At 37.8% G+C, this 22,379-nt stretch overlaps 1 protein-coding gene across 1 annotated transcript in view; it reads left to right on the forward strand.

Annotated features, from left to right (window-relative positions):
• COL9A1 (collagen type IX alpha 1 chain) overlaps window positions 1-22,379 on the forward strand; it is a gene marked incomplete at both ends in the record, with an annotated part of 67,663 nt that overhangs the window by 33,601 nt on the left and 11,683 nt on the right. The window contains 13 exons of the mRNA XM_082048648.1: window positions 870-923; window positions 2,198-2,251; window positions 4,698-4,751; window positions 5,878-5,931; window positions 6,614-6,667; window positions 6,853-6,906; window positions 7,006-7,059; window positions 7,285-7,338; window positions 8,677-8,721; window positions 9,389-9,442; window positions 9,549-9,602; window positions 19,352-19,405; window positions 20,168-20,239. Of these exons, the coding sequence (XP_081904774.1) occupies window positions 870-923; window positions 2,198-2,251; window positions 4,698-4,751; window positions 5,878-5,931; window positions 6,614-6,667; window positions 6,853-6,906; window positions 7,006-7,059; window positions 7,285-7,338; window positions 8,677-8,721; window positions 9,389-9,442; window positions 9,549-9,602; window positions 19,352-19,405; window positions 20,168-20,239 (711 nt within the window). The remainder of the gene's footprint in view (window positions 1-869; window positions 924-2,197; window positions 2,252-4,697; window positions 4,752-5,877; window positions 5,932-6,613; window positions 6,668-6,852; window positions 6,907-7,005; window positions 7,060-7,284; window positions 7,339-8,676; window positions 8,722-9,388; window positions 9,443-9,548; window positions 9,603-19,351; window positions 19,406-20,167; window positions 20,240-22,379) is intronic.

Here is a 22,379-nt window from a genome sequence, read left to right on the forward strand (position 1 = left end):
CAGGCTCAGGGAAGAGTGGCTGGAAAACTGCCTGGTGGAAAAGGACCTGGGGTTTTGGTTGACAGCCGGCTGAACATGAGCCAGCATTGTCCCCAGGTGGCCAAAAAGGCCAACAGCATCCTATCTTGTATCAGGAATAGTGTGGCCAGCAGGACTAGAAAAGTGATTGTGCCACTGTACTCAGTGCTGGTGAGGCCCCACCTTGAATCTTGTGTTCAGTTTTGGGCCCCTCACTACAAGAAAGAAATTGAGGTGCTGGAGCAAGTTCAGAGAAGGGCAACAAAGCTGGTGAGGAGCCTGGAGCACAAGTCTTAGGAGGGGCGGCTGAGGGAACGGGGGCTGTTCAGCCTGGAGGAAAGGATGCTGAGGGGAGACCTTATCACTGTCTACAACTACCTGAAAGGAAGTTGTAGCATGGAGGGTGTTGGTCTTTTCTCCCAAGTAACAAATGATAGGATGAGAAGAAATGGCCTCAAGTTGTCCAGGGAAGATTTAGATTGGTTATTAGGAAACATCTCTTCACGGAAAGGGTTGTGAAGCAGTGGAACAGGCTTCTCAGGGAAGTGGTGGAATTGCCATCCCTGGAGTTGGTTAAAAGATGTGCAGATGAGGTTTTTAGGGATGTGGTTTAGTGCCAGAATTATGTCATGGTTGGACTCAATGATCTTGAGGGTGTCGTCCAACCAAAATGATTCTATGATACTTAGTATGTGGTGTAAAGTAGAGAGGTGAGGAAGCATTGGTGAATGGGATTTGCAGAGAGAATAGCAAGAGAGTTCTGGGGAATCTCTGTCTGTTTTGCAAAACTCAGTATTTTAATTTTTATTAATATCTTTATTTGTTTATTTTGCTTTTTCTATTTATTTTAGGGACAGAAAGGTTCAAAAGGAGAGCCTGGTGAACCAGGAAAGCAAGGTTATAAGGTAAGAAAAAAAAAAAAAAGAGGAAAAGCTGCAGTTGTGTTTAGCAAGCTAATAGTAATTTAGCCTCTTCTTCAAAAACTATGTTTTGTTAGAACTATTAATTTTTTTACTAGAGTACATGAAAATGTGCTACACATCATAATGCTCCAGAGTAACCAAAGATGTATCTCTCTTCTTCATTCACCTCTACTCTGTATTTATTATAATGCAGAAGTCATACTCCTTTTGCTTTTTATTTTGATTGTTCAATTTAATTTTTATGGAACTTATGGCAACCATTGAAGTAATTATTAAATGAAAAACTTCCAAACATTTACATGCAAAAGAATTCCATGGATTTACCAAGTAAATTGCTCGGTGGCACAGATGAGTAGTAACAGGAGGAATAGAGGGAAAAACGTATTTGATAGGTAGAGGACACAGTACAAGCTCACAGGTGAAGAAAGACTATAACTATAGTAGAGAGGCAAAGTTTGACTCAGCTTGAAAACTGAAAAGTGAACTCTTTTAAGGTGTTTCATTTTAATTAACCTGGTTTAATGTTGAAATATCTGTAAGAAAAGTTGAGAAGATGCCTTGGTCCATGCGTCAGTACCGAAGGAAAAAAATCAGAGAAAAGTCTTTAAGAAAACTCCTGCTCTCTATTCCTAAGCGTATTGAAAATAATATTAATTAATTAGAAACAGCTTGCCTTTTTTTTCCCTGAATATTGAGCAGTTGTCTTATGCTCCAAAATCTCTTCTTGCAAATTAAACTGTCAGTAAGTAATGTCATTCCATTAGTATGCACTGTTACTGTATGAGAGAGGTTATTATCTAATCAAATAGGGGTTTGACCAGATAAGGCATTTTACTGTTTCAATTTTCACAAGTTCTGAAGTGCCATGTGGTATTCTGATGCAGAGGTACTAGCATCATGCCCAATCCATTCACATATATGAATATACCTCCATTAGACATTTAGTCTAAAAGAACAAAAAAAACCTAAAGGGATTAAAGTCAAGGAAAAAAGGGATGACAATTTAAGAGTCAATATAATTATTCTTCTTTATACTGAGGTTGCCTTGACATTATCCTTTTTTCTAATAGTTGCATGGAATGTGAACCTAAATGAGTATCTGTCTATGTTCTGAGGGAGTAGTGTGATTTCATTTGTATTTCCTTCAAGCAGGACATGGTGACAGAAAACTGTAAGTAGTAAATGTACCTCCTGTGATGAAGGAGCTATGTGCGTGGTTTGGATTTACCTACAGATGTATTCCTTTCGCTTTCCAGGGTGAAGAAGGGGACCAAGGACCCATGGGTGAAGTGGGAGCTCAAGGCCCTCCAGTAAAGTATTTCCTCTTAAACAGTGTTACCCATTTGCTTTATTATGTCATTTTTTTCCTTATTCTAAGAAAACAGATACTATAAAATCTCCACGCTTCTTTCTCTTTATTCTGCCATATTGTCTATGAGTGAAAGTAGGATTCTAATATTTGAGTCCCTCCAAAAATCTACATTATTGCTTGGCACAAAGCTCTAAGTAGTTCTATGGAAATGCTTACTTTAAAAAGTATTAAATGTTCTGAATTTTGTTTTGTGCTTAGATTATACAAATAGCTGTGTTGTGTTTTGTTTTTCCTGGGCCTTCCTTTCTGTAGCTTTGATGACTCTGACTTCATCCTTGCAAAGCTAGTGTTTGCTCAAAACATGGTCAGCTGTGGAATTCAGACTTAGCTAAGACTTGAGGATTAAGTAATAGCCACTGAAGAACAGATTTTTTTTTCTTTTTTTTTTTTTTCTTTTTGCATGCCAAGGAAGCAGCCTTCGATCATGCCTATGATTTTGGAATTAGTTTTCTTGTCCTGCTTCACCTGACTTCTTTCTTCTGGCACATAGCTCCTCAGCTTGTTTCCTTGTGAGGAGCTTTTATGGTTACCACAGATGAACAGGCAATAGTGAACTGAATAAAGAGGTCATTCTAAGTAAAAGAAATAGGCATAACACATTTAATTTCTATAATGTATTTTCTGATGGAGTCTTATGCTTTTATCATTGGTGTGAAACTATTTCTTTAATGCCATTGGTATCCAGATGTGATACTGTACAGGATCTTACCTTCATGCACATGACATTGAAATCCTAAATTATGGAATTCTCTATAAACATGAGACAACAAAAACCTCCAGATTAAGTCTAGAGAAAGATAAAGAAAGAACAGAAACTTAAGAAAAGGAAAGGGTGTAATTCTTCTTATGTTTGATGCTGAAAAACTTAGTTCTGGGGCCCTGGTGCAGAGAAAATACTTGTGTATGATGCAGCTTCTGCTGTCTGAAGGGCCTGTGGGGGCCACTTAATTTAACTCAGTTTGGTAAAGTTCTGTTACTGTGAAACAACAATAGAATTAAAAACCAGTTAGAGATTTACTTTCCTGTTTTTTTGGTTTGTTTGTTTTTTTAATGCATCACTCCACTGTTTCACCAGTTGATGACCTTACAAACAAGCTTTAAGATAATTGTTGCTTATTAAAATGTAGGATTCATAATGCACAGAAAGTGATGTCAGATAGACAACCTATGGAAAAGAGGACACTGTTTTAGAGGCACAGGTGGAGAGGCTGTAGGTTCTGTTGTATTTTCTTGCATGTTTCTTACACAAAGGAATGTAAGGCTCAGATCCATAGGAGGGATTCAGACTGCAGTCTCCACAGCAGCACCTGCAATCCAACCCTTTTATGTAATGCGCTGACACGAAGACTTGCATAAGATAGTCACCTCTGGGAGAGGTCTTGCGTTTGATAGTAAGCAGTGAGTACTACAATGCACCTACTTCCATCTCCTTGTTCCATCTAATCTTGGAACAAGGATTAGACTGTGGGTCTCTCCCTTGCTGGGTGGCTGTAGTCACTGTTGTGTTATCAAGATTTTTCTCATATTTTGGGCTGACGAAACTTTAAATGTTCTGTGCAAGTTTTCATCTAACTTCGTAAGGAGCAAGTAAAAGGGCTGCCCATCTAGAGTCTGGTCAAGGAGTAGGTTTGCCTGTGCTGTATTGAAGTGCCTGCAGCTGGTTTATTAACACAGCTGCAGTGCATACTTCTTGTTTCAGGGCAAACATGTTATGGCTGAGGGTTTGCACTCTTTCTGCAGAGGGGAGATGTGTAATGTAATTTCATTCTCTCAGGAAGAGGAAAAATTGAAGCCAAATTTCCCATGGGACTGTATTTTGAAGGGAAGTGATGACAGTTCTGATACATCCTGTGGCAGCAGGATGTCTCCTCAGTCCAGCCTCTCAGGTGTGGCAGATAGATAAACTTAGCACTTGCATTCTCAAAAACCTTGCCCAATTTTGCCTGTCTCCAGAGTTCTATGAAGTCTGATATTACCTTTCTCCTGCATCTGTCCTGTGCCCCACTTAAGACAATTTAGCACTTTTGCAAATCTGGCCTTCAAGCGTTCCTCTCACACAGGCCGCACAGGGAGAATACTTCAACTCTGGTAATCAAGAAGAGAAATCAGTGGGTCTTTTTCAGTCCTTAAGTCATATTTGTCATGGTAGTATTTAACCTGATAGTTTTGTTATTCTGTTAAAAAGTCTTAAATCAGTAAAATATCAAATTACCATATAAATGAAATATTCTAATGCAGAAGTAGCTGGATTTTTCCTTTTATACTAAGAAAATAGTAAAATAAGTATAAATAAAGCATGTAGAACACTGAGTCTTCTGTCTGAAAACTAGGACAGTTCAGATGAAAAGATTTAAGTGTAATTTGAATATACTTTTCATTCTCAGGGCATCCTAGGTATCCGAGGTATAACTGGTATAATGGGACCTAAAGGTACCAAAGTGAGTATTAACCTTTCTATTCATAAAATGACCTGGACAAAAAAAAGTATGCCCTTGAATGTTTTTAAAGCTTATTTAAATTAATCCTTTTTTTTTTTTTTTTTTTTTTTTTCCCCCCTGGTATTTTCTCTCTCCCACCAGTGGTATTTCCATAGCTACTGTACTTCTGATTAGGAAGAAAAGCAGCCTGGTCCTTCTGATTAATGAAATACACATACTTTTCACACCTTTGTTTGGCAGGTGTGCAAGTATGTGGTTAGCAAGATACCAAGTTATAGCAGTTCTAAACTATAGAATATTTTATTTAAAGCTAAAATTTATTAAGTAGTGTCTCCTGTGATTTGCATCTTCCTGAAGCCATTTGTTTCCACTGTCCCAGTTTTTGTCAGGATTTTTTTATTGAGAGTTTGTTCTCTCTCCATTCTTTCTGGTTTTTGCATATTTTGTGTCTTGAATTGCTGCTGGTGGGATTCATGTTTATATGAGCTCTGACTTCGCTGGGTAATTTTCCAGCTTTTTATCAAAGTGTTTCTAACTGTTATTTCAAAACTGACTGTTACATTTCTATTGTTATGATCTTGCTAAATCTATATGGTAAAAATTTCTGAAAGGAGTAATATGTAGCAATGAAGCCATTGTCTCCTTCTCCAGAAATGAAATGACAGAAACCTTATTCTGTGATCATCTTGTATTCAGAAAAACATCAAAATTGTCCTGATTATGAATTTTCTCATAAGTGATCTTTTCTAACATCTTGGACATATTTGCTAATTCATAGAAGATAATTCTTCATAGTAATTTGCCTACATTTTATGCTGTTTTGTCTCTTTGAAATATTTACTACATCTGTTTGACAAAGTTCTTCCTTATTCTCTATAAATCTTTTTGAAAACTTATTTTCCCTCTGTTTAAAATTACTTACAGAGTAACAATTCATAATTGCACAAAAAAACCCCGAGGGAGATTAAAAAAAAAGTTTGCTAAACTTTTTTTTTTTTTTAATTAGAGCTATTAAAAAAACTCAGCTGTTGAGAATTTGCAGTTGCCAGCAAACCAGGAGGGATCATAAGTTGTTAGTGTTTCAGCACTTCATTTTAATGTCTTGTGTTATCTATTTGTTTTGTAGGGAGCTCGTGGACTTGATGGTGACCCTGGTCCTCAAGGTCTTCCTGGTGCCCCTGTAAGTAGAGCGTGTGTTGGTCTATCCAGTTAAATGCCAAGTCCTAAAGCTTTGTGGCTGTGAATCAGAAAAGGCTCTGTTTAATCCAGTTGCATTGATTCTTGATGGGTCAATAAATGATATAGCAGTGATGTCGAGGGTCTTTTACTGTCATCAAAGAACTGTGGCATAGATTAACACATTTTAGCCTCTTACTATGTTATTATTACCTCTTTGTTCTGAATGCTACTGTGCATTAGAGTGACTTGGAATTTTTCAGATTCGAAGCTGGAAAAATATTCATTCATTAGAACAAAACCCGCGCAGGGCATTTAGTGCCTTTTAAAAAAAAAAAAAAATTCTTCCCTTTTCCCTGTACCCCATAGCTGGAATTTATGCTTGGAATAGCCAGTAACTGTATGGGTTGAAGAAGTGAGTCCAACATCCTTTGCTTAGCCATCCCTGGGTTTCTGGGGGATGGCTTAAGCTGTATTTTTTTTAAATGTAGCTGCCAGATGCAGTTTTATGAAACTGCATTTTTAAATATAGTATGAGTTATGAGTTAGAGGTATCTGCTTTAACCAAGTGTGAATTATAATTGTACTTTTGTTGATGTTGTTTATTTACTGGAGGTTTTAGCTAATAAATACAAGTAAGTTTCCTCTGGTTTTATTACTAAAATAATGTATTTTTTTTCTTATAGGGGGATCAAGGACAGAGAGGTCCACTGGGAGAAGCAGGTCCAAAGGGAGAAAGGGTAAGCATAGACAAACTTCAATTTGTGTTGACTTGCAAATATTGGTTATTTATAGCGTATAAATGTACTGCATAATTGGTACTCTAAAAGTAAAACATGTCTGCATATGTGTTCACATCCTTTGGATCTGTCATTTCAATGTGTTGATCTTCATTTTTAAATATTATTATTATTATTATTCTTAGGGTCCTCAAGGTACAAGGGGAATAAACGGTCTCCCTGGGCCTAAAGGAGAGGCAGTAAGTATTTCTTTTCTTCATTTGCTTCATGTCATGCTGATTTGTATACCAGAGTGCTCTCCAACAATACATATTTTTTTTTTCTTTTTTAATTTCAAGGGTTTACCAGGAGTTGATGGCCGGGAAGGGATCCCTGGAATGCCTGGAGCAAAAGTAAGGCACAGTTGGCATATATCTGAGCCTTGGTAGTGCCCTAGATTTATTCACTTATTTATGGCTTTTCATTGTGCTGCTGCCTGTGGCTTTATGCACATTATTAGGGTGACTGAATGAACTTTCCCATCCTACAAATTCAAAAGTACTCCAGCTCTGTGTTCCAAAAATAAAATTTTCCCTTTTGTTTGATTTGCATAAATTACAACTTACCATGTTTTGCAGGGTGAACCAGGAAAACCTGGAGCTCCAGGTGATGCAGGACTTCAGGGACTGCCCGTAAGTATCTGGTATTTTACCTTTGAAAGTTAGGCTCAGTTCAAACCACAGAAAGGCTGTATATAGGTTAGTTCAATGCTAACGTTGCAGTAATTTAAGTGAAAACCTAAGCAAAAAGCCCATGAAGAGTACGCATAATGCAAGGGGAAATTCTGCTATGTGTATTCAAAACATTTGTACAAAAGCCTAAATCTGCTCATGGTACCGTAGTGAGGAACTTGGTCTTACAAATTGTTTGTGGCCAGTATGCAGTTCCTATAGGGTTTCTCTTACATGAGACCCTGTGAATATTATGGTGTGACCCCACAATTCGAGCTGGTCTCATTTTATAGACTAGGGCCAAACCTATTCCCAGGGTGAGCTGGGAGAGCCAGTCTCCTAGTCCAACATACCTTAGATGAACAATAATTTCCTTTAGATGTTCTGCTGGCTCAGAACATCTGGAATGCATCACACTCATATTACTTTCTGCGGGGTGGGGGGCAAGTTTTCTAGTGTATCCCCTGTGGTGGAGTTATAGGGAATCAGGAGCACTTTACAGACTCTTTCAGAAGGTAATCCTTGCACATTAGCTGAGTAAGTTTGAAAACTGTACCAATTGTCAAAACCTAAATAGAAACTTATTTGAAACACTATGCTGTAGGAGCAATTGCTGTCAGGATATAGTGAAGGTGCTGTATTAAAACAGAACTGGAAGTAAAATTGTAATATGTATATGTAATAATGTAATATGAAGTGAGGTCTTAAGCTTGGACGAAAATTTGGTAGAATTATACTTGCTATGAGCTGCTGTACAGAAGTGAGGAGGGGATGAAATGCACACAAAAAGTATCTGCTAAACCAGGGGTGTCAAACTAATTTTCACCAAGGCCCATATCAGCCTCGCGGTTGTCTTCAAAAGGCCAAACGTAATTTTAGGGCCGTATAACTGTAACTAATCCTATACTACGTTTATACGGGCCTAAAATTACATTCGGCCCTTCAAAGGCAACTGCAAGGCTGATGTGGTCCCCGATGAAAATGAATTTGACATCCTGTGTTAAACTCTGTACCTCCAGTCTCAGGATACTGGGACTGAGACTCTGTTTCTAGTCTAAGCCAGAAAAAGCCACAACTCCACTTTTCCATGCTCCTTTTGCCAATTTATGAAGTAGGAATAATACTCCTTATCTGTTACTTTGTAAATAGAAAGGATTTAAGCTTGGTCTGTTATTGGATAGAAGTGCTTCAATATCAAGTAAAAGGACTAGAAATATTTTAACATGAGAGAGATGTCTTTTAATACCATTTCCAATCCCCTTAACAACAAATATACACTGTAAATGTTATTTCTTTCAGGGTTTACCAGGCTCTCCAGGTGTGAAAGGCATTCCTGGCCCAAAGGTTGAGTGTTGACTTTCTTATAATACTGTATTTGTGCTCATAGAGTTCTAAACTATTATATTAACTTTCTGTTGTGGTAAGAGACAAGCCTTTGGCTGAAATAATTAATTATATTTTTTTATCAACTCTAGTCCTGTGCTTTTTCATGACTCTTTTGCTACATGATGTGGTTTTCATTATTCTAGGCATTAAATAGCACCTTAAAAAGGCCATTTCCTTTTAAGTTTGTGAAAGTCGTCTCTATCTATGTACCACCAAATGACAGCATCAATTCCAATTAAGTTTTAAAAAGTTTTGTGTGATTGAGGCTATGGAATATTACAGAAAGTAATGTTTGGGTTTAGTTTTAAGTAATTGAAAAAGAAAACTATATTGAGAGGTAAATTTCTTCTGAAATTACAGGGAATGATCCTTCTGTGATTTGAGAACAGCAGTTGAGTCTATTTGGGATTTGTCAGTATGTAAACAACAAAAGACCTGAAGTATGACTTCTGAAAAATTAGACAGAATTAGGTGAAAGTTAAAGGAAAACCACAATAAAGGTGGAAGTTAAAAAAATAATACAACCTGACTTTCTTTAGACCTTACTGATTTCCTTATTTGTTATTTTAAAATAGAGCAGTAAACCATTGGCTTGGCTAATATTTTTCATTTTTTTTTCCAACAGGGTAATAGAGGTCGCCCTGGGGTGCCAGGTTTGATGGGAAGTTCTGGTAAACCGGTAAGGTCATGAATTTTACTCAAAAGATCTAGAAAAATGAAGTGTCTTGCATTGTGCAAAAAAATCACTTTTCCAATTTGTTGTGCTCTTCTTATCTCCAAAACAGGGTCAACAGGGGCCAGAGGGAGAAGCAGGTCCAACAGGACCCCGGGGACCACCAGTAAGTATTGAATAAATTTCTAACTGAGCATATTGAATATTTCAGTGTTATGTTTGGTTGCTGAAGCTAAACATGAAGTAAAAAAGATTATTCAGCACAAGTGCTAATTTCTAAGGGAAATACTAGGTGTTCTTTAAACCCCTTCTGTACCAGATGGATGGGGATCATCACATAAAGAAGTCCAGAAGCACATGTCCTACAACTGTTTCTGGCTTCGGTGACAAATTAAATTTTAAACCTTTGTTTATGTTCTTCTGGACTTTGTTTTTAAATATGCTGAGTAAAAGCTCAAACAGGGGGAATGAGGGTAGTTTGTGATAAAAAGCTGGAACCAAACTCCTTTCACTGCAACAGTCAACTCCCACAGCTGGTGTTGAAAAGCTTAAATTCAAGTAGTTCACTTGATCTTTAACTGTTTCAGCCCCTTAAAGAAGTTTCTACTGTATATTACAATGCTTAGCTGTATATTACAAAGTTCAGAACTTTGAACGAAGTATTCAGAACATGATTGTTTTTTTACTAGGTCCTCTTTCTAATGCACATAATGTAAACAATGAAGCAAGGCATGAAGGAAAGGCAGCCATCTGTCCTAACTAATAAAGAAAATGGCTATAGAGACTGTCCTGGCAGTGTCAACTGGCACGGCCTGGTGTGACTTCATAGTGCTAAACTCCCTTAGCACCCCCTCCTGTCTAACAGTAGACTGGGTGCAAACAAGTTTCATATGGTCTCTTGCCTGTGTTTCCAAAACTGTTCTTGGGTGTTACCTAGGCAAGTCTGGTTTGCCTGAGACAAAAGCATGGTAACCGTTTATCATGGATGATGGTGAGATGCTGCTCGGGCCTGTGCCTTGGCCCTTTCTAGTTGGCATTGTGAATGTAGCTACAGTGATGTGAGGTATAGCGTTTATCTCTGCTTGGAAGCACTGATGATGTAGTTTCTTTCACCGGAGATTTTCCTTAACACTAGAATTATTTGGAAGACTGGAGAAATCATTGCTGAGCGTGTAGCTCACTGCAGGAAATAATTGTGCTAAGGAAAGTGAACTCATGGCATTTGCTGAGGCTCAGTGCTGAAGACAAAGAACAACTGTTCCTGAAGCATTGTTGGGTACTAGAGAGTCTGCTGGGTACAGATTTTTCTAGAGTGGACCTGGCACAGATTGAAGTCACATAACACTGATCCTGTTTCCCTTTGCTGTTAATTGTTCTGTGAGGGATGAGAGGGTCAGTGATTTGAAGAAAATTTTCCTAACCCAGAATTCAGTCTGACAGCATTGACAAGGCTGCAGGCTCTGTAACCAATTGCTTTTGCAAGCTTCTCTCTTGCCACTGATACCCTAGGAATACTTTCCTGAATTTTTCTAAGCTTCTGCTATCATACCATGATGTAACAATTTTACTCATGCAGTTGTAGGATTATCCTCACACAGGCCTTAGACCATTACTGATAGGGACATATTTTTAAGGGTATTTCGTGGGTCAGGAATATCTTCTCTGAATTAATTCTTAAACATACAGCAGCAGTCAGCCAAATAACAGATTTAATTTTCTTCTGTGGTTTGTGTCATAATGTGCTAGGTGCATTAATTTGGGAGATCACATTTATTTTAGACAGAATCTTTGCAGAAGTGCTGTGTCCACAGCTGCCTATGAATTATGTAAAAAGGGGATTATATGAGCGTAGACTTACTAGGGTGGAATACATGTATCTTCAGTCTCCCATATGAGCAGCTTGCAAAGATTTATTTTTGTTATTTGTGTTTAAAAATGTTGGGTGTGCTAGAAAAAGGTTTCAGCCCTATTATTCTTGAGCTGATATTTTGTATACTTGTAACAGGAATAAGAATTATAATTGAATCAGACCAAAGTAATTGCCCACTCTGATAATGCACTGTAATCTGCTGAACTATGCTTTTAATCCTTTCAATGTGAACATGAATTTACAAAATCAGCAGTCCATACAACAGGAGTTGACATGCAAGGTTAATTTTAGTAACCCTGTATTCAGACAGAAATACGTAACACAGATTAAATACAATGATTTTTCTGTTTATCACTCTAGAGACCAGCAAGACATCTGCATATCTTGCCTTTATTTTCTCTGTCTTCACACAGTGCACTCATTTTGGAAAATGTGAACATTAGAGTGAAAGCTTTTGGTCAATACAAAATGGAGAAAGGAAGTAAATTGTTGATAATAAAGTAAGTTTGTGTGTAGAGCATTAAACAGTAATCTACTTCTCATTTATAGTTCCCTTAAATCTATAAAGAGCCTTGAATAATAACTATGTTTATCTTCCTTCTGCTCAAGACTACAAGCAGCATATGACTGGCATGGCTTTCTGTTTTCTTTTTGAGAACACCAGAAAAAACGTTACTTCTGCACAAAAAAACCTTGGAATGATCAAGGTCTTTTGTTCAGGAAGGACTTAGTGTTGGATTATTGAAACTCAGTGAGCTTTGGTCCAAGTTAAGGTTGTATTCATTTTCAGGGCAGAATGAAGAGTTTTTTCCTTCTGCAGCATGAACACATAGCAGATATATTTGAGCTTCAGTTTTTAGGAATCTGCCCTTACATTTCCAGGAAAAAAAATAAGCTGGTTAAATAATTCTACACACCATGATTCTTCAAACTTTTCAAACTAGAAATTTCAAAAATAAGTTGAGAATAACTTTTAGATTTGCTCTAAAAAGATTTTTTTTCTTGTGAATATTTTTGTATATTTTTCAGATTTTGATGTTTTCTCACAACTTTAATGCCTGATAGTTTTGACTGAAGTGTTTAACCAAACACTTTCGAAGCCTGAGGATTTCATGGTTACTATTCAGGTGTTTTTCCTTGTCCTTTCCTTCCTATTTTGAATGATCCTCTTTAGCACTCACCTCAGTTCTTTTCTTGCTCCTTTTACCTTTGTTCTGTTTCATTCTTGATAATAGAAGACTCAGACAGAAGTCAAGAGGGGCTCGGCTTCTTCCTTGGAGTTGGAATAAACCTTGACATTTTGGAGGATATGGAGAACTTCAGTTCCTTAATGTTTTGCTGCTTGGCAGCAGCCACATGAGAGCTCCTCTTCTCTTTCCCATTTCACTCACCCCTGTTCTTCACATTGGTACTGGGCACAGTCAGCATGGCTGGTAGTGCCAGGAGGACCAGAACTCTAGAGAACAGGCCCTCCAGTGAAGGTTTGTGAGAGGATAACAAGGCTGACTCTGCTAATATGGAAAATAACATACCTACATTTGTGTTATATTAGAAAAATGCTTGATTTTTCAACTTTAGCTACTTGCAAAATACATCTTTCTGAGAAAAAATTTTAATTTCAACTAATGTGTAGGTTTTTTTGGAGTTATGCAATGGAGTGCTATTAAGCAATCATCTGTGACTCTGTGGGACAAGTTAATACTTCTCCACTGTTTGTCAAATAACCTGTAGCATGCTCTGACACAAACCCTGTTATTTTGCTGTTATTTTCATTATTGAACTACTGTTGCACTGTAGCTGGAACAGTATTGTTACAAAGCAGCAAAGTCAAGTTCTGGCCTTTTGCAAGTCTGTAACATTTACAGTTTCAAGATAGCTAGCTCTAATTACAAATAGGCAAACTTGTGCTGGGAGACCCTTACCTCACTGCTGACAAATCTTGCTAGGAGAAAAATACTTTCCAAAGTACCATTTTAGTCTATCATTGCTTTTCCTTAGAAAACTTAAGTTTTTGGCACCTGAGCAGAAAAAACAACAACAACAACAAACTTTTTTAAAAGTATTTTTGTTTGTTTGTTTGTTTTGTTTTTAGTTTATTATTCATTTGTTCAGTAAAAGAGAAAAACAACTGAAGCCACACGGAAATTTTCTTTTGTTTCTAAGTCAAACATGTTCTCCATTCTACTCTAATTGTTCTGTCAGTTAACCTGATGTTTGCTTCATGTTATGCTGGTCAATCCAAGTAATTACCAAACTCATTTGTGATTTAAACCTTTCTAAGCCAGTCATCATGGCAGGTGGCCTAAAGGAAGCAATTCTCCAACGTTGGAGTGTCATTCCTAATCAATGGAATTTAGCCATACTCCCTAAGCTGCTTAACCATTTTCTTTCATATTTGCTGAGATTTAGTAAGATTTAATTTTTCACATTGTATCTACAGAAAAGACTGACCTTTGCCCCTGCTTTTTTTCTTCCCTTGTTTTTCTTCAGCTATTTAACATTTAAATTGCGAACATTTGGAGAACATGTATCCCTTCCTGTGGTTTTGCGGTGAAAAGAGAGCTTGGAACATTTAAGGAATAATTTAACTTAAAGTTCAATACTTGCCTAGCAAATTGAACAAACTCTTGATGAATATGCAGGGCAGCATAAACATGTTGTTAAGGATTTAGGAGGCAATACTTGTTTTCCTAACATTAGCAAAAGAGGTTAAGCATCCAGCTGCCTAAGATTTGATACTGTAGCCCCTCTGAGAGACTTCTGAGGGGCTCAGGAGGGTTGGGCTGACAGTCTCTGGAGCTGCCTTTGTCTCTGTTCAGGATAAAGGGGGAGCCTACAGAGTACCTTGGATTTGATACTATAGTGTCAGACATCCTAAAGGTAGATGAGGACACTGTTTTCAGCATCTTAAATTACTTTCAGATAAATAATTTTCTAAGACTTTAAAGATATTTTTGTCTTACCTACCTTGAAATGTATCTTTGGTTACCCTAACAATTATGACTAAAATCTCGTTTTTCTATCATTCTTTTTACATTACTGCAACTGAGATGATGTAACATTTTCCATAGTTGGTATTGGTGTAGTGGTATTAGTAGTGTGATAGGATGAAATGTCCTTGCCTCTGTTTATATGCTATGTTTAGGTGGACATGTTTTGTATATGTAATTTCAGAAGTGTTCCACAAGTGGCGAGTCATAGTTTACATTTGAGATAGAGTTAAAGGGGTTAGCATTGCACAGTCTATAGCAGAGCCAAAAGAACAATTTCCATCCTGCCAGATATGCTCTTTATCCAGTAAACCTCAGCCTCTAGGTGGATGTGACTAAACTTCCTGACCTTGGACAATTCTGCAGCATGGTTTTTACAGTTTAGCACTTTCTCCCCTCTCACTCACAGACCACATAGTCCAGCCAAACCTGATCAGCATCTCCAAGCCTCTCCAGTTCTCATGCTATCCACCCCTGTCTTTCCAAACTGCGTGGTCAGATTCCTGTCTGCTGCCTCACTCTTTACCTCTCCAGCTCCAACAACAGCTTCCTTTGACACTTTTGGGCACAGTAGACCTCTGGATGTCAGCAGATATCCCAATGTTGGCTTCTCCTAAGAGGTGTAGATGGTAACCTGGGTAAAAAATAAACTCGTTACGGAGCTAGTGTACTAAAGCTGTCCTAGACTTCAGTTAACACTATAGATGCAGCCGGTGTGAAAGGTCTCTGTCATTCATACTTGGCCACAGTACCACCCTTGAAAAGAATGGCATCTCTCGGGCTGCTGCTCGTGCCAAAAGCCTGACACAGTTAAGAGGAAGGTACATTTCATGCTACACCTATAACTTACCCTTATCTTGAGCAGTGCAACTTAATTATTACTCTGAGAAATGTGCAAAGGTGCATTTAAAATCTCAGAATGTTTGCTGTATGTTTAGTCTTCCATCAAATAACAGTTTATATTTTTGGATGGTTTTTATTCCTGTACTGAAGGTCAAAAGAAAAGTCTTGTTGGTCCTTTCATGGATAAATCCTTGAACTCAAAGTTAAGAACTCTTCTGAGATTTTGGATGAAAAAAAATTATGACAAGGTAAAGTCTTACAAGCTTGTAATTGATAAATGGATTACATTTTGCAAAAGACTTTGGAATATTAAGTTTTAAAAAAGTTCATTCCAAAATGTACTTTGTTTATTCTTTTTTATTCTGCACTGTTTATTACAGTATACACTCTGAATTACTTGTCAAGAGATTCTAATTTGTGTTTTGATTATCTGGGCAGCTAAGTGAGATGCAAATTACCTGTGGAATATTCTCATTCTTATTAAAGTTCCACTAACAGAGACATCCTTAACAGGATCAGCTGGTGAACAGGAAATCAATAAGACAGTGAAAGAAACTGTTTTATTATGAGAATGCATTCTGTAACTGCTTGTGGGAATTCTACAAAAGAATCAGGTCTTCAAAATTTCAGTGAGGATGAAAACCATCCCAGACAACATAAAGGTTGTAAATCCTGCAACATTCCCTTATGTATGTTACATTAAAAGGCTAAACATAAATCTAACAAAGCTCTGAGAAAGACATTATGTCTTCATGTAAATGTATGGAGTGGTCCAGCAATCTTGCCTTGGAACAAAGGGCGGGCAGATTTTGTTGTAACCATAGCCCCACACATGAGCTGTGGAAGGGCTGGATCCTGATATTGTTGTGTGGTGTTGTAGGAAATGATCATCTTGCCAATATAATAGACTCAGACAGGATCTCTCAGCAAAGCATATTTTATTAATGATTTTGCAAGACCGGGTGTTCTACCTAAAGGTAGGAACACACAATAGGGTAAAAAGCTCCTACTTATATCCCCCACAAATCCCAGCTGCAAATTCCCTCCCCTGTTCCCTATTCGTTGAGTACTTCAGGGTTTACAGACTACCCGACGCCTGCCTCAGTTTACCTATTTTATTCATCTAATTCTAACAGCCCCCTCCCCTTATTGTTTTATTTAAAATACGGATCCCTGTCTATTTGGTTACCCTCCCTCCTAGCTTAACTTTTTAAATACAGTAATCAGTTTGCATTCCAGGATTAGTTAGAAGAGAGTTTGTTTTACATTAAGGATTCATAGTCTGATGTCTCTCAGTCCTTTCCCCATGCTGGTCAGGTGCCAGGTTCCCAGTTTTCTAAAAACATTCCTCCTTCAATGGCTTCTTACATTGTGGTGCTGCACCACCAGTTCACACCCTGCCATCTCACCCCTGCCTTTCCCTCCTTTGAGAGAGTGACCTTATCCTCAGCAGTACTTGCAGGCTAAGTGATAGTATACTTAACAGAAATCAGTTATTTGTACTGTTGAAGTACTGGAGCAGTCCTGGACATGCTTTTGGTCCACACTAACAGATTGAATCAATCTCTAGGCACTGGCCAAGCGTTACAGTACTTAAGGGGCCATGAGCAGTGGGAGTCTGTGTGCTGCCCCCCTTCATTGTACACTGGGGAAGTTTTCCAGCAGGGGTGCAAGTCTGCCTGTCCCAGTGCACTCTGGAGCAGCTACTGTCCCTCTTCAAGCATTCCAGCTCTAGGAAAGGTTGGAATTTTTTAACTTGTCAAAAGTGCATAAAATGTACAGATTCTGGTCCTTTTTTTTTTTTTTTTTAAATTGGTAAAACGAGGGCAACATGCCCATTGATTTGTGAGTGGCCTGCAACTATGGACTGTGTTATATATAGGGCTGCTGTGTAGGAAAGGTAGGCTGAGGACATGGCGAAACTGCCTTCTGTTCTGATTGCTGCCCCTGTGTAACTTAGAGCACAGAGGAAGGTTTCATCTGACCAAGTACAGATGTCAACACCTGAACCAGTTATTACAGAAGCTCTCTTATAGGCTGTGGAGAAAATATATATGCTTCTAGGACATGACTCATGATGGATTTAAAATGTTTACATTAGGACATTTCAAGATCCTGTTTTTTTCTTCATCCCGTATGAAGGAAACCAGGAGTAACTAACTCAGTGTAAATCTATCCCAGGGCCATTTCAGTTGAATATAGCTTGAAGGAAGCTTCACAGTCTTCTAAATAATGCCGTGGACCTGTGGGATTCCTCACTGTTGTTTGGGCTACAGTTCTTCTCTCACTGGCTAAAACACAACTTCTGTAGGTCTTGCAGTGGTGGCCCTTAGTTTGAAATGATCTGTCCTTACAGACATAATGTCAGTGTTTATAGAAAATATTATCCTTTTGTATTCCAGTCTTCTGTATACTAAGCTTTTTTACCACCTTAGAAAAGCACTGGTGTTCGAAAAAGTGCCTGTAGTGTATATTTGACAAAAGGGTTTTTATGCACTTGGATAAAATGGAAGATTTTTCTTGCATTCTGTATGACCAACAGAACCTTTGATGTGCTTAAGAGGTTTATTATATGATTTTTACTCTATGGAATGTGACATTGCTTTAGTTTTGTAGCTGTATAGCAACCAGACATGAATGTTATGACATATATGAGGAGATGAGTTTCTAATACTGATCATAGTTTTAATCCTTCTCTTTCCTACCTCAGAAATGTAATTGTATTCAAGGTCAGAGATGTAGTACAGAATTATGTGATTAAATAGCAGATTTTCAAAAAGGTTAATGTATCTTCTGAGTTGTAATAGGAAGGTGATTTGTTTATTTTCTTTTTTTTTTTTTTTTCTTTTTGTCTAACATGAAAAAGTCTCTAGAAATTATACAAAGGCTTTGAAAGGATAGTGATCTTAATATCATAGGATATTTTGAAGGAAATGAGTGGAAAAGGCTGTTTATTTTTGGCGCTCTGATAATTTCAAGATAATTATTTCTTGAATTGTAGAGTTAGTTTTCCTAAGCTTGTGTGAGAAGTTGTTGTTGCATTGATGACATGGTATAAAAGGCCATAGCTGCCATCTCCTTTTATTGTTCAGTATGTCAAAATATTTCACAATATTTTCCTATTATGAAGAAAAAAAATCTACTTTTAAAATTCCCCATTATATACAACACTGGAATAATTAGATCTCTTTTTATCCAAAATTTTCTAAGTTATATTTAATAGGTTATCTACTTATCTAATAACTTCAGTTATTGATATTTTATTATCTTAAAGGCTATACCATGCTTTTATTGCAAGTTTCCCTTATGTATTCACACTGTGGAAGTAAGAAAAGTGCCTGAAGTGAGGCTTAGGCTTGTGTTGGGATAGTGTTTGTATTCACGTGTACAGGTATATATATCTGTATATATGAGAGTAAAGGTACAAAACTTATTGAGCTGTTCTGAAAGGTTTAATCATACAAGACAAAACAATTTTGAGAAAGATACTTTAGTGTGAAAATTGTGTAAAATCTTTGAAAATTTGACTAAATGTCGGGTTTACCCAGAGTATATGTTCAGACATCTGCATTAAGAGTTGGGGTTATGCAGCTAATGTGAACATGATGATCTCAATGGATAAACATACCTGAAGTAAAGATACAAAAAATCCAGTAAAAAGCGTATTTATACTTGTCATATTATGAATGGGGATTTTTAAAGGTTACCTGTCCCTACGACAGTCTAGATGGGTTTTTTTAACCTAAATGAGATTGTTAAGCATGACTTCTGCACACACTTTTCACATTTGTCCATTGTACATGTGGGATCATGGGCTTTCAAGTATGTGGTCGTGTGGGAGTTCAGTTGATGAAACTAAGCAGAAGCCCAAAGCTGAGCATGTGCATCAGAGTTGTCTTAGTGACATAAACGTGTTTGTGACAGGTAATTCTCAGGTGCGATCCATGAAGGGAACTTGATTCAGCAGAATGAATTACTTGAATCATTTAATGCCAGCTAAATATTGTATGCCATTGTTAAATGAAAATGTTCACATTTTTCAGGAAGTTTCACTATTTTTAATGCACATGGTAATTTTGCACTAATAAACAGAAATATTGATTAAAACCAACTGCTGAGTAGTGCAATTCAGTAAATATAAAGAAAAAAAAAATATTCCCTGTTCACAGGAAATATCTCAGGAAGTAATGTTGTCTTTCTATTTCCTATAAGGGTAGCAGAGGGGAGCCAGGTCCTGCAGGCCCTCCAGGTTTACCAGGGAAATTGGTAAGCAGTTAATTTCCATATTGAGTGTTCATGTTTACTTTCAAGAAATAAAGTTCTGGTATCATCTGGAACTACACTCACTAATTTTTTCATGCAGGGAACTGAAAATAATGTTGAAAGGAATGATTGTTCAGTTTCTTTTTCAGTCTCCTGTGACTGTGCTAATATTAGCAAATGCTGGTTTAAAATATATGGAGATGTGTGGGACTTTTTCTTCTGTTTAAGAAAACATAAATCCTGTGATGTGCAAAGTTGGGTTGCACAGTGCTGTGTGGGCTGCGTGTACTCGGGGAGCAGGAGCAGTGAAAGATTGGCTTTCTGTTAACAGCTACCTGAAGCTAATGAATGGAGCGGATTATGAATGCCACCTTTTACTCCAGCAGTATTTACACAGCAAGAGTCAGGAGCAGAGCTGGGGAGGATTTAGCTGAAAGAGCCTGCTGTTAGGGAGGAATGTGCAAATCACAGAGTGCAAGATCTTAAGAAGTACTGTTAGGATACTCAGACTGTTGTTGAGGGACTGGACGGTAAAAAGCCCTGTAAGACATTTCTGTTTTGTCTTTCAGTAATAAAATCATAATAAGATGCCATTTAAAGGGCTGTATTTTGGATCAGCTCTATTTTCATCAGATAATCCTGTTTCATCAAGTTAGGACTGTTCTGGGAACAAGATTCTGCCCCATCTTCTTGTCAGGGTATGACCCTTAGTTGTTAGTTCTAAAACAGACTGTGTAAGTTTACATCCTCCATTTATTTTCACAGGGTCCCCAGGGTGATATTGGACTTCCCGGACTGCCAGGTCCTCCAGGCTTACCTGGTGGTAAGGGTGACAGGGTAAGAAATACACTCATACATATAGGCTGCAGTTTAATGTCAGGAGTAAATACATTAATTTGAGTATTGTTTGCAGCTTTTACATGAATCAATGTCTGGTTTCTTGTTTTGTATGTGGATCTGTTAACTACTTGAAAGTGGTGCTCATAAAATACATAGGAAAAATCTTGAGCATGTTACTTAAAGAATTGGAATGAGATTACTGGTGTAAATGTTTCCCTTTCTTTGGAGTTTGAATCATTTAAAGGCCTAAATCATATTGCAAGTCATTGACTCAGCCAGATCTGAAATTGCAAATGAGGTTCTCTGGTCACTAAAGAGGTTTGGGACTTCAGCCCCAACCTACAGTATATACTATGCCTTTTACATATGTCTTAGGATCTGCTATGGAAATTCACAGGCTGATGTGCATACACACAAAATTACACAATATAAGTACCTCATTTTGCTAGGAGGGAAGAACTGGGCCCTGGAGAGCTCACATACCTGAAAAAGATATCTTGCTTTGCTGACTAAATGCCAGTGAAGACAATATAGTGGAAAAAAAGAAAAAAAAAAGAGTTCTCTTCCTTATAGGAGGCTACAGAAGATGGAATTCACTCACCAGCCTTCAGACATCCTTGTTATAGCAATTGTCAGTTCTACACTGTGTTTTGTGCTTCTTACTTGGGATATCTACTGCAGTATTAAATGAGTTGCACTTTTGAAGTGCCTGTTACTTTCCACTGACAATCAAGCGTGGAACTGCTAGTGAGACACAGGTGTCACTGCTGCCCTTGGTATGATCCCAGTATACATTGCAGGGTGGCTAGATAGGGCTTGCAGTTGTTTTGGACAGTTTTTAAAAGCTGCTCACATACTTAAAAACAAGTTTCTAAGACAATCTTTGTTGTTGAGCTATTTCTTATTATCTCAATTTTTTTTTTTTTTTTTTTTTAATGGTGAGACCTGTAACATATGTTTCTACTCAAATGTGATTATTGACATAAAACAGTCTCTTTTATTAGGCTGATAATGATTCACAGTTTAGACTTCTCCAAAGGGAGATTGAAGGTACCTGAGGAAGCAAATCTGATAGGAAAACTACTAGTATTTGCTGCAGTGCTGACAATTTCCCTCCAAAGGTGCCTGATTTTCCTCATTTACCAAATAAAGGCTCTGAACATCTGAAATAAGAGCAGGATGTAGATGCTACAAATAGACTCAGTGAAATTCAGGCTACACCCAGAGGTTTCTGTTCATATAACTGGCAGATGACAGCATCTTATACCTGGAGCTTTTTTTAAAATCCTAGGGTCAGTTTAATGCCCTGTACAAATACCTTGAAGTCCAAAAAGCTATGCTAGCAATTATCTGTGATTGCTTTTTAACTTCTATGTTTTGAGACAAGTGTCAACTGGATCCACTTGTATTCTTGGTTCATTTTTTTTCTTCAATTGTATAGAGGCTGGAGTGCATTTTCTGGGGCAGGCTTATGTGGCTGCAGCTTTGCACTGATCTGCAGTGTGTAATCCCACTCACAAGCCTGGAGAGCTCTGTGCCACAGGCCAAGTTTCACAAAAGTAAAAACTTCTCCCGTCTCAACCTTATCTATTGGCAGTTTTGTTGCTCTAAAGAAGAGTAAGGGGAGAAAAAGAACGCCCAAAATGATAGAATCATAGATTAATTTTGGTTGGAAGAGACCCTCAAGATCATTGAGTCCAGCCATTAACCTAACTCTGGCACTAAACCATGTCCCTAAGAACCTTGTCTAAATACCTTTTAAACACCTCCAGGGATGGTGACTCCACCACTTCCCTGAACAGCCTGTTCTAATGCCTGACAACCCTTTCTGGGAAGAATTTTTTCCTAATATCCAATCTAAACCACCTCTGGCACAACTTGAGGCCATTTCCTCTCATCTTATCATTTGCTACTTGGGAGGAGAGGCCAACACCCTTTATGCTACAATGTCCTTTCAAGTAGTTGCAGAGAGCGATAAGGACTCCCCTCAGCCTCCTTTTCTCCAGGCTAAACAGCCCCAGCTCCCTCAGCTGCTCCTCATCAGACTTGTGCGCCAGGCGCCTCGCCAGCTTTGTTGCCTTCAGTTATGTTAGGTTGGAAATCAATGTCTTTTTGTGGGGGTAATTGGAAAACCTTA

The sequence above is a fragment of the Streptopelia decaocto genome (genome assembly GCF_964273445.1).
Source record: "Streptopelia decaocto genome assembly, chromosome: 3".
Lineage (NCBI taxonomy): Eukaryota > Metazoa > Chordata > Aves > Columbiformes > Columbidae > Streptopelia > Streptopelia decaocto.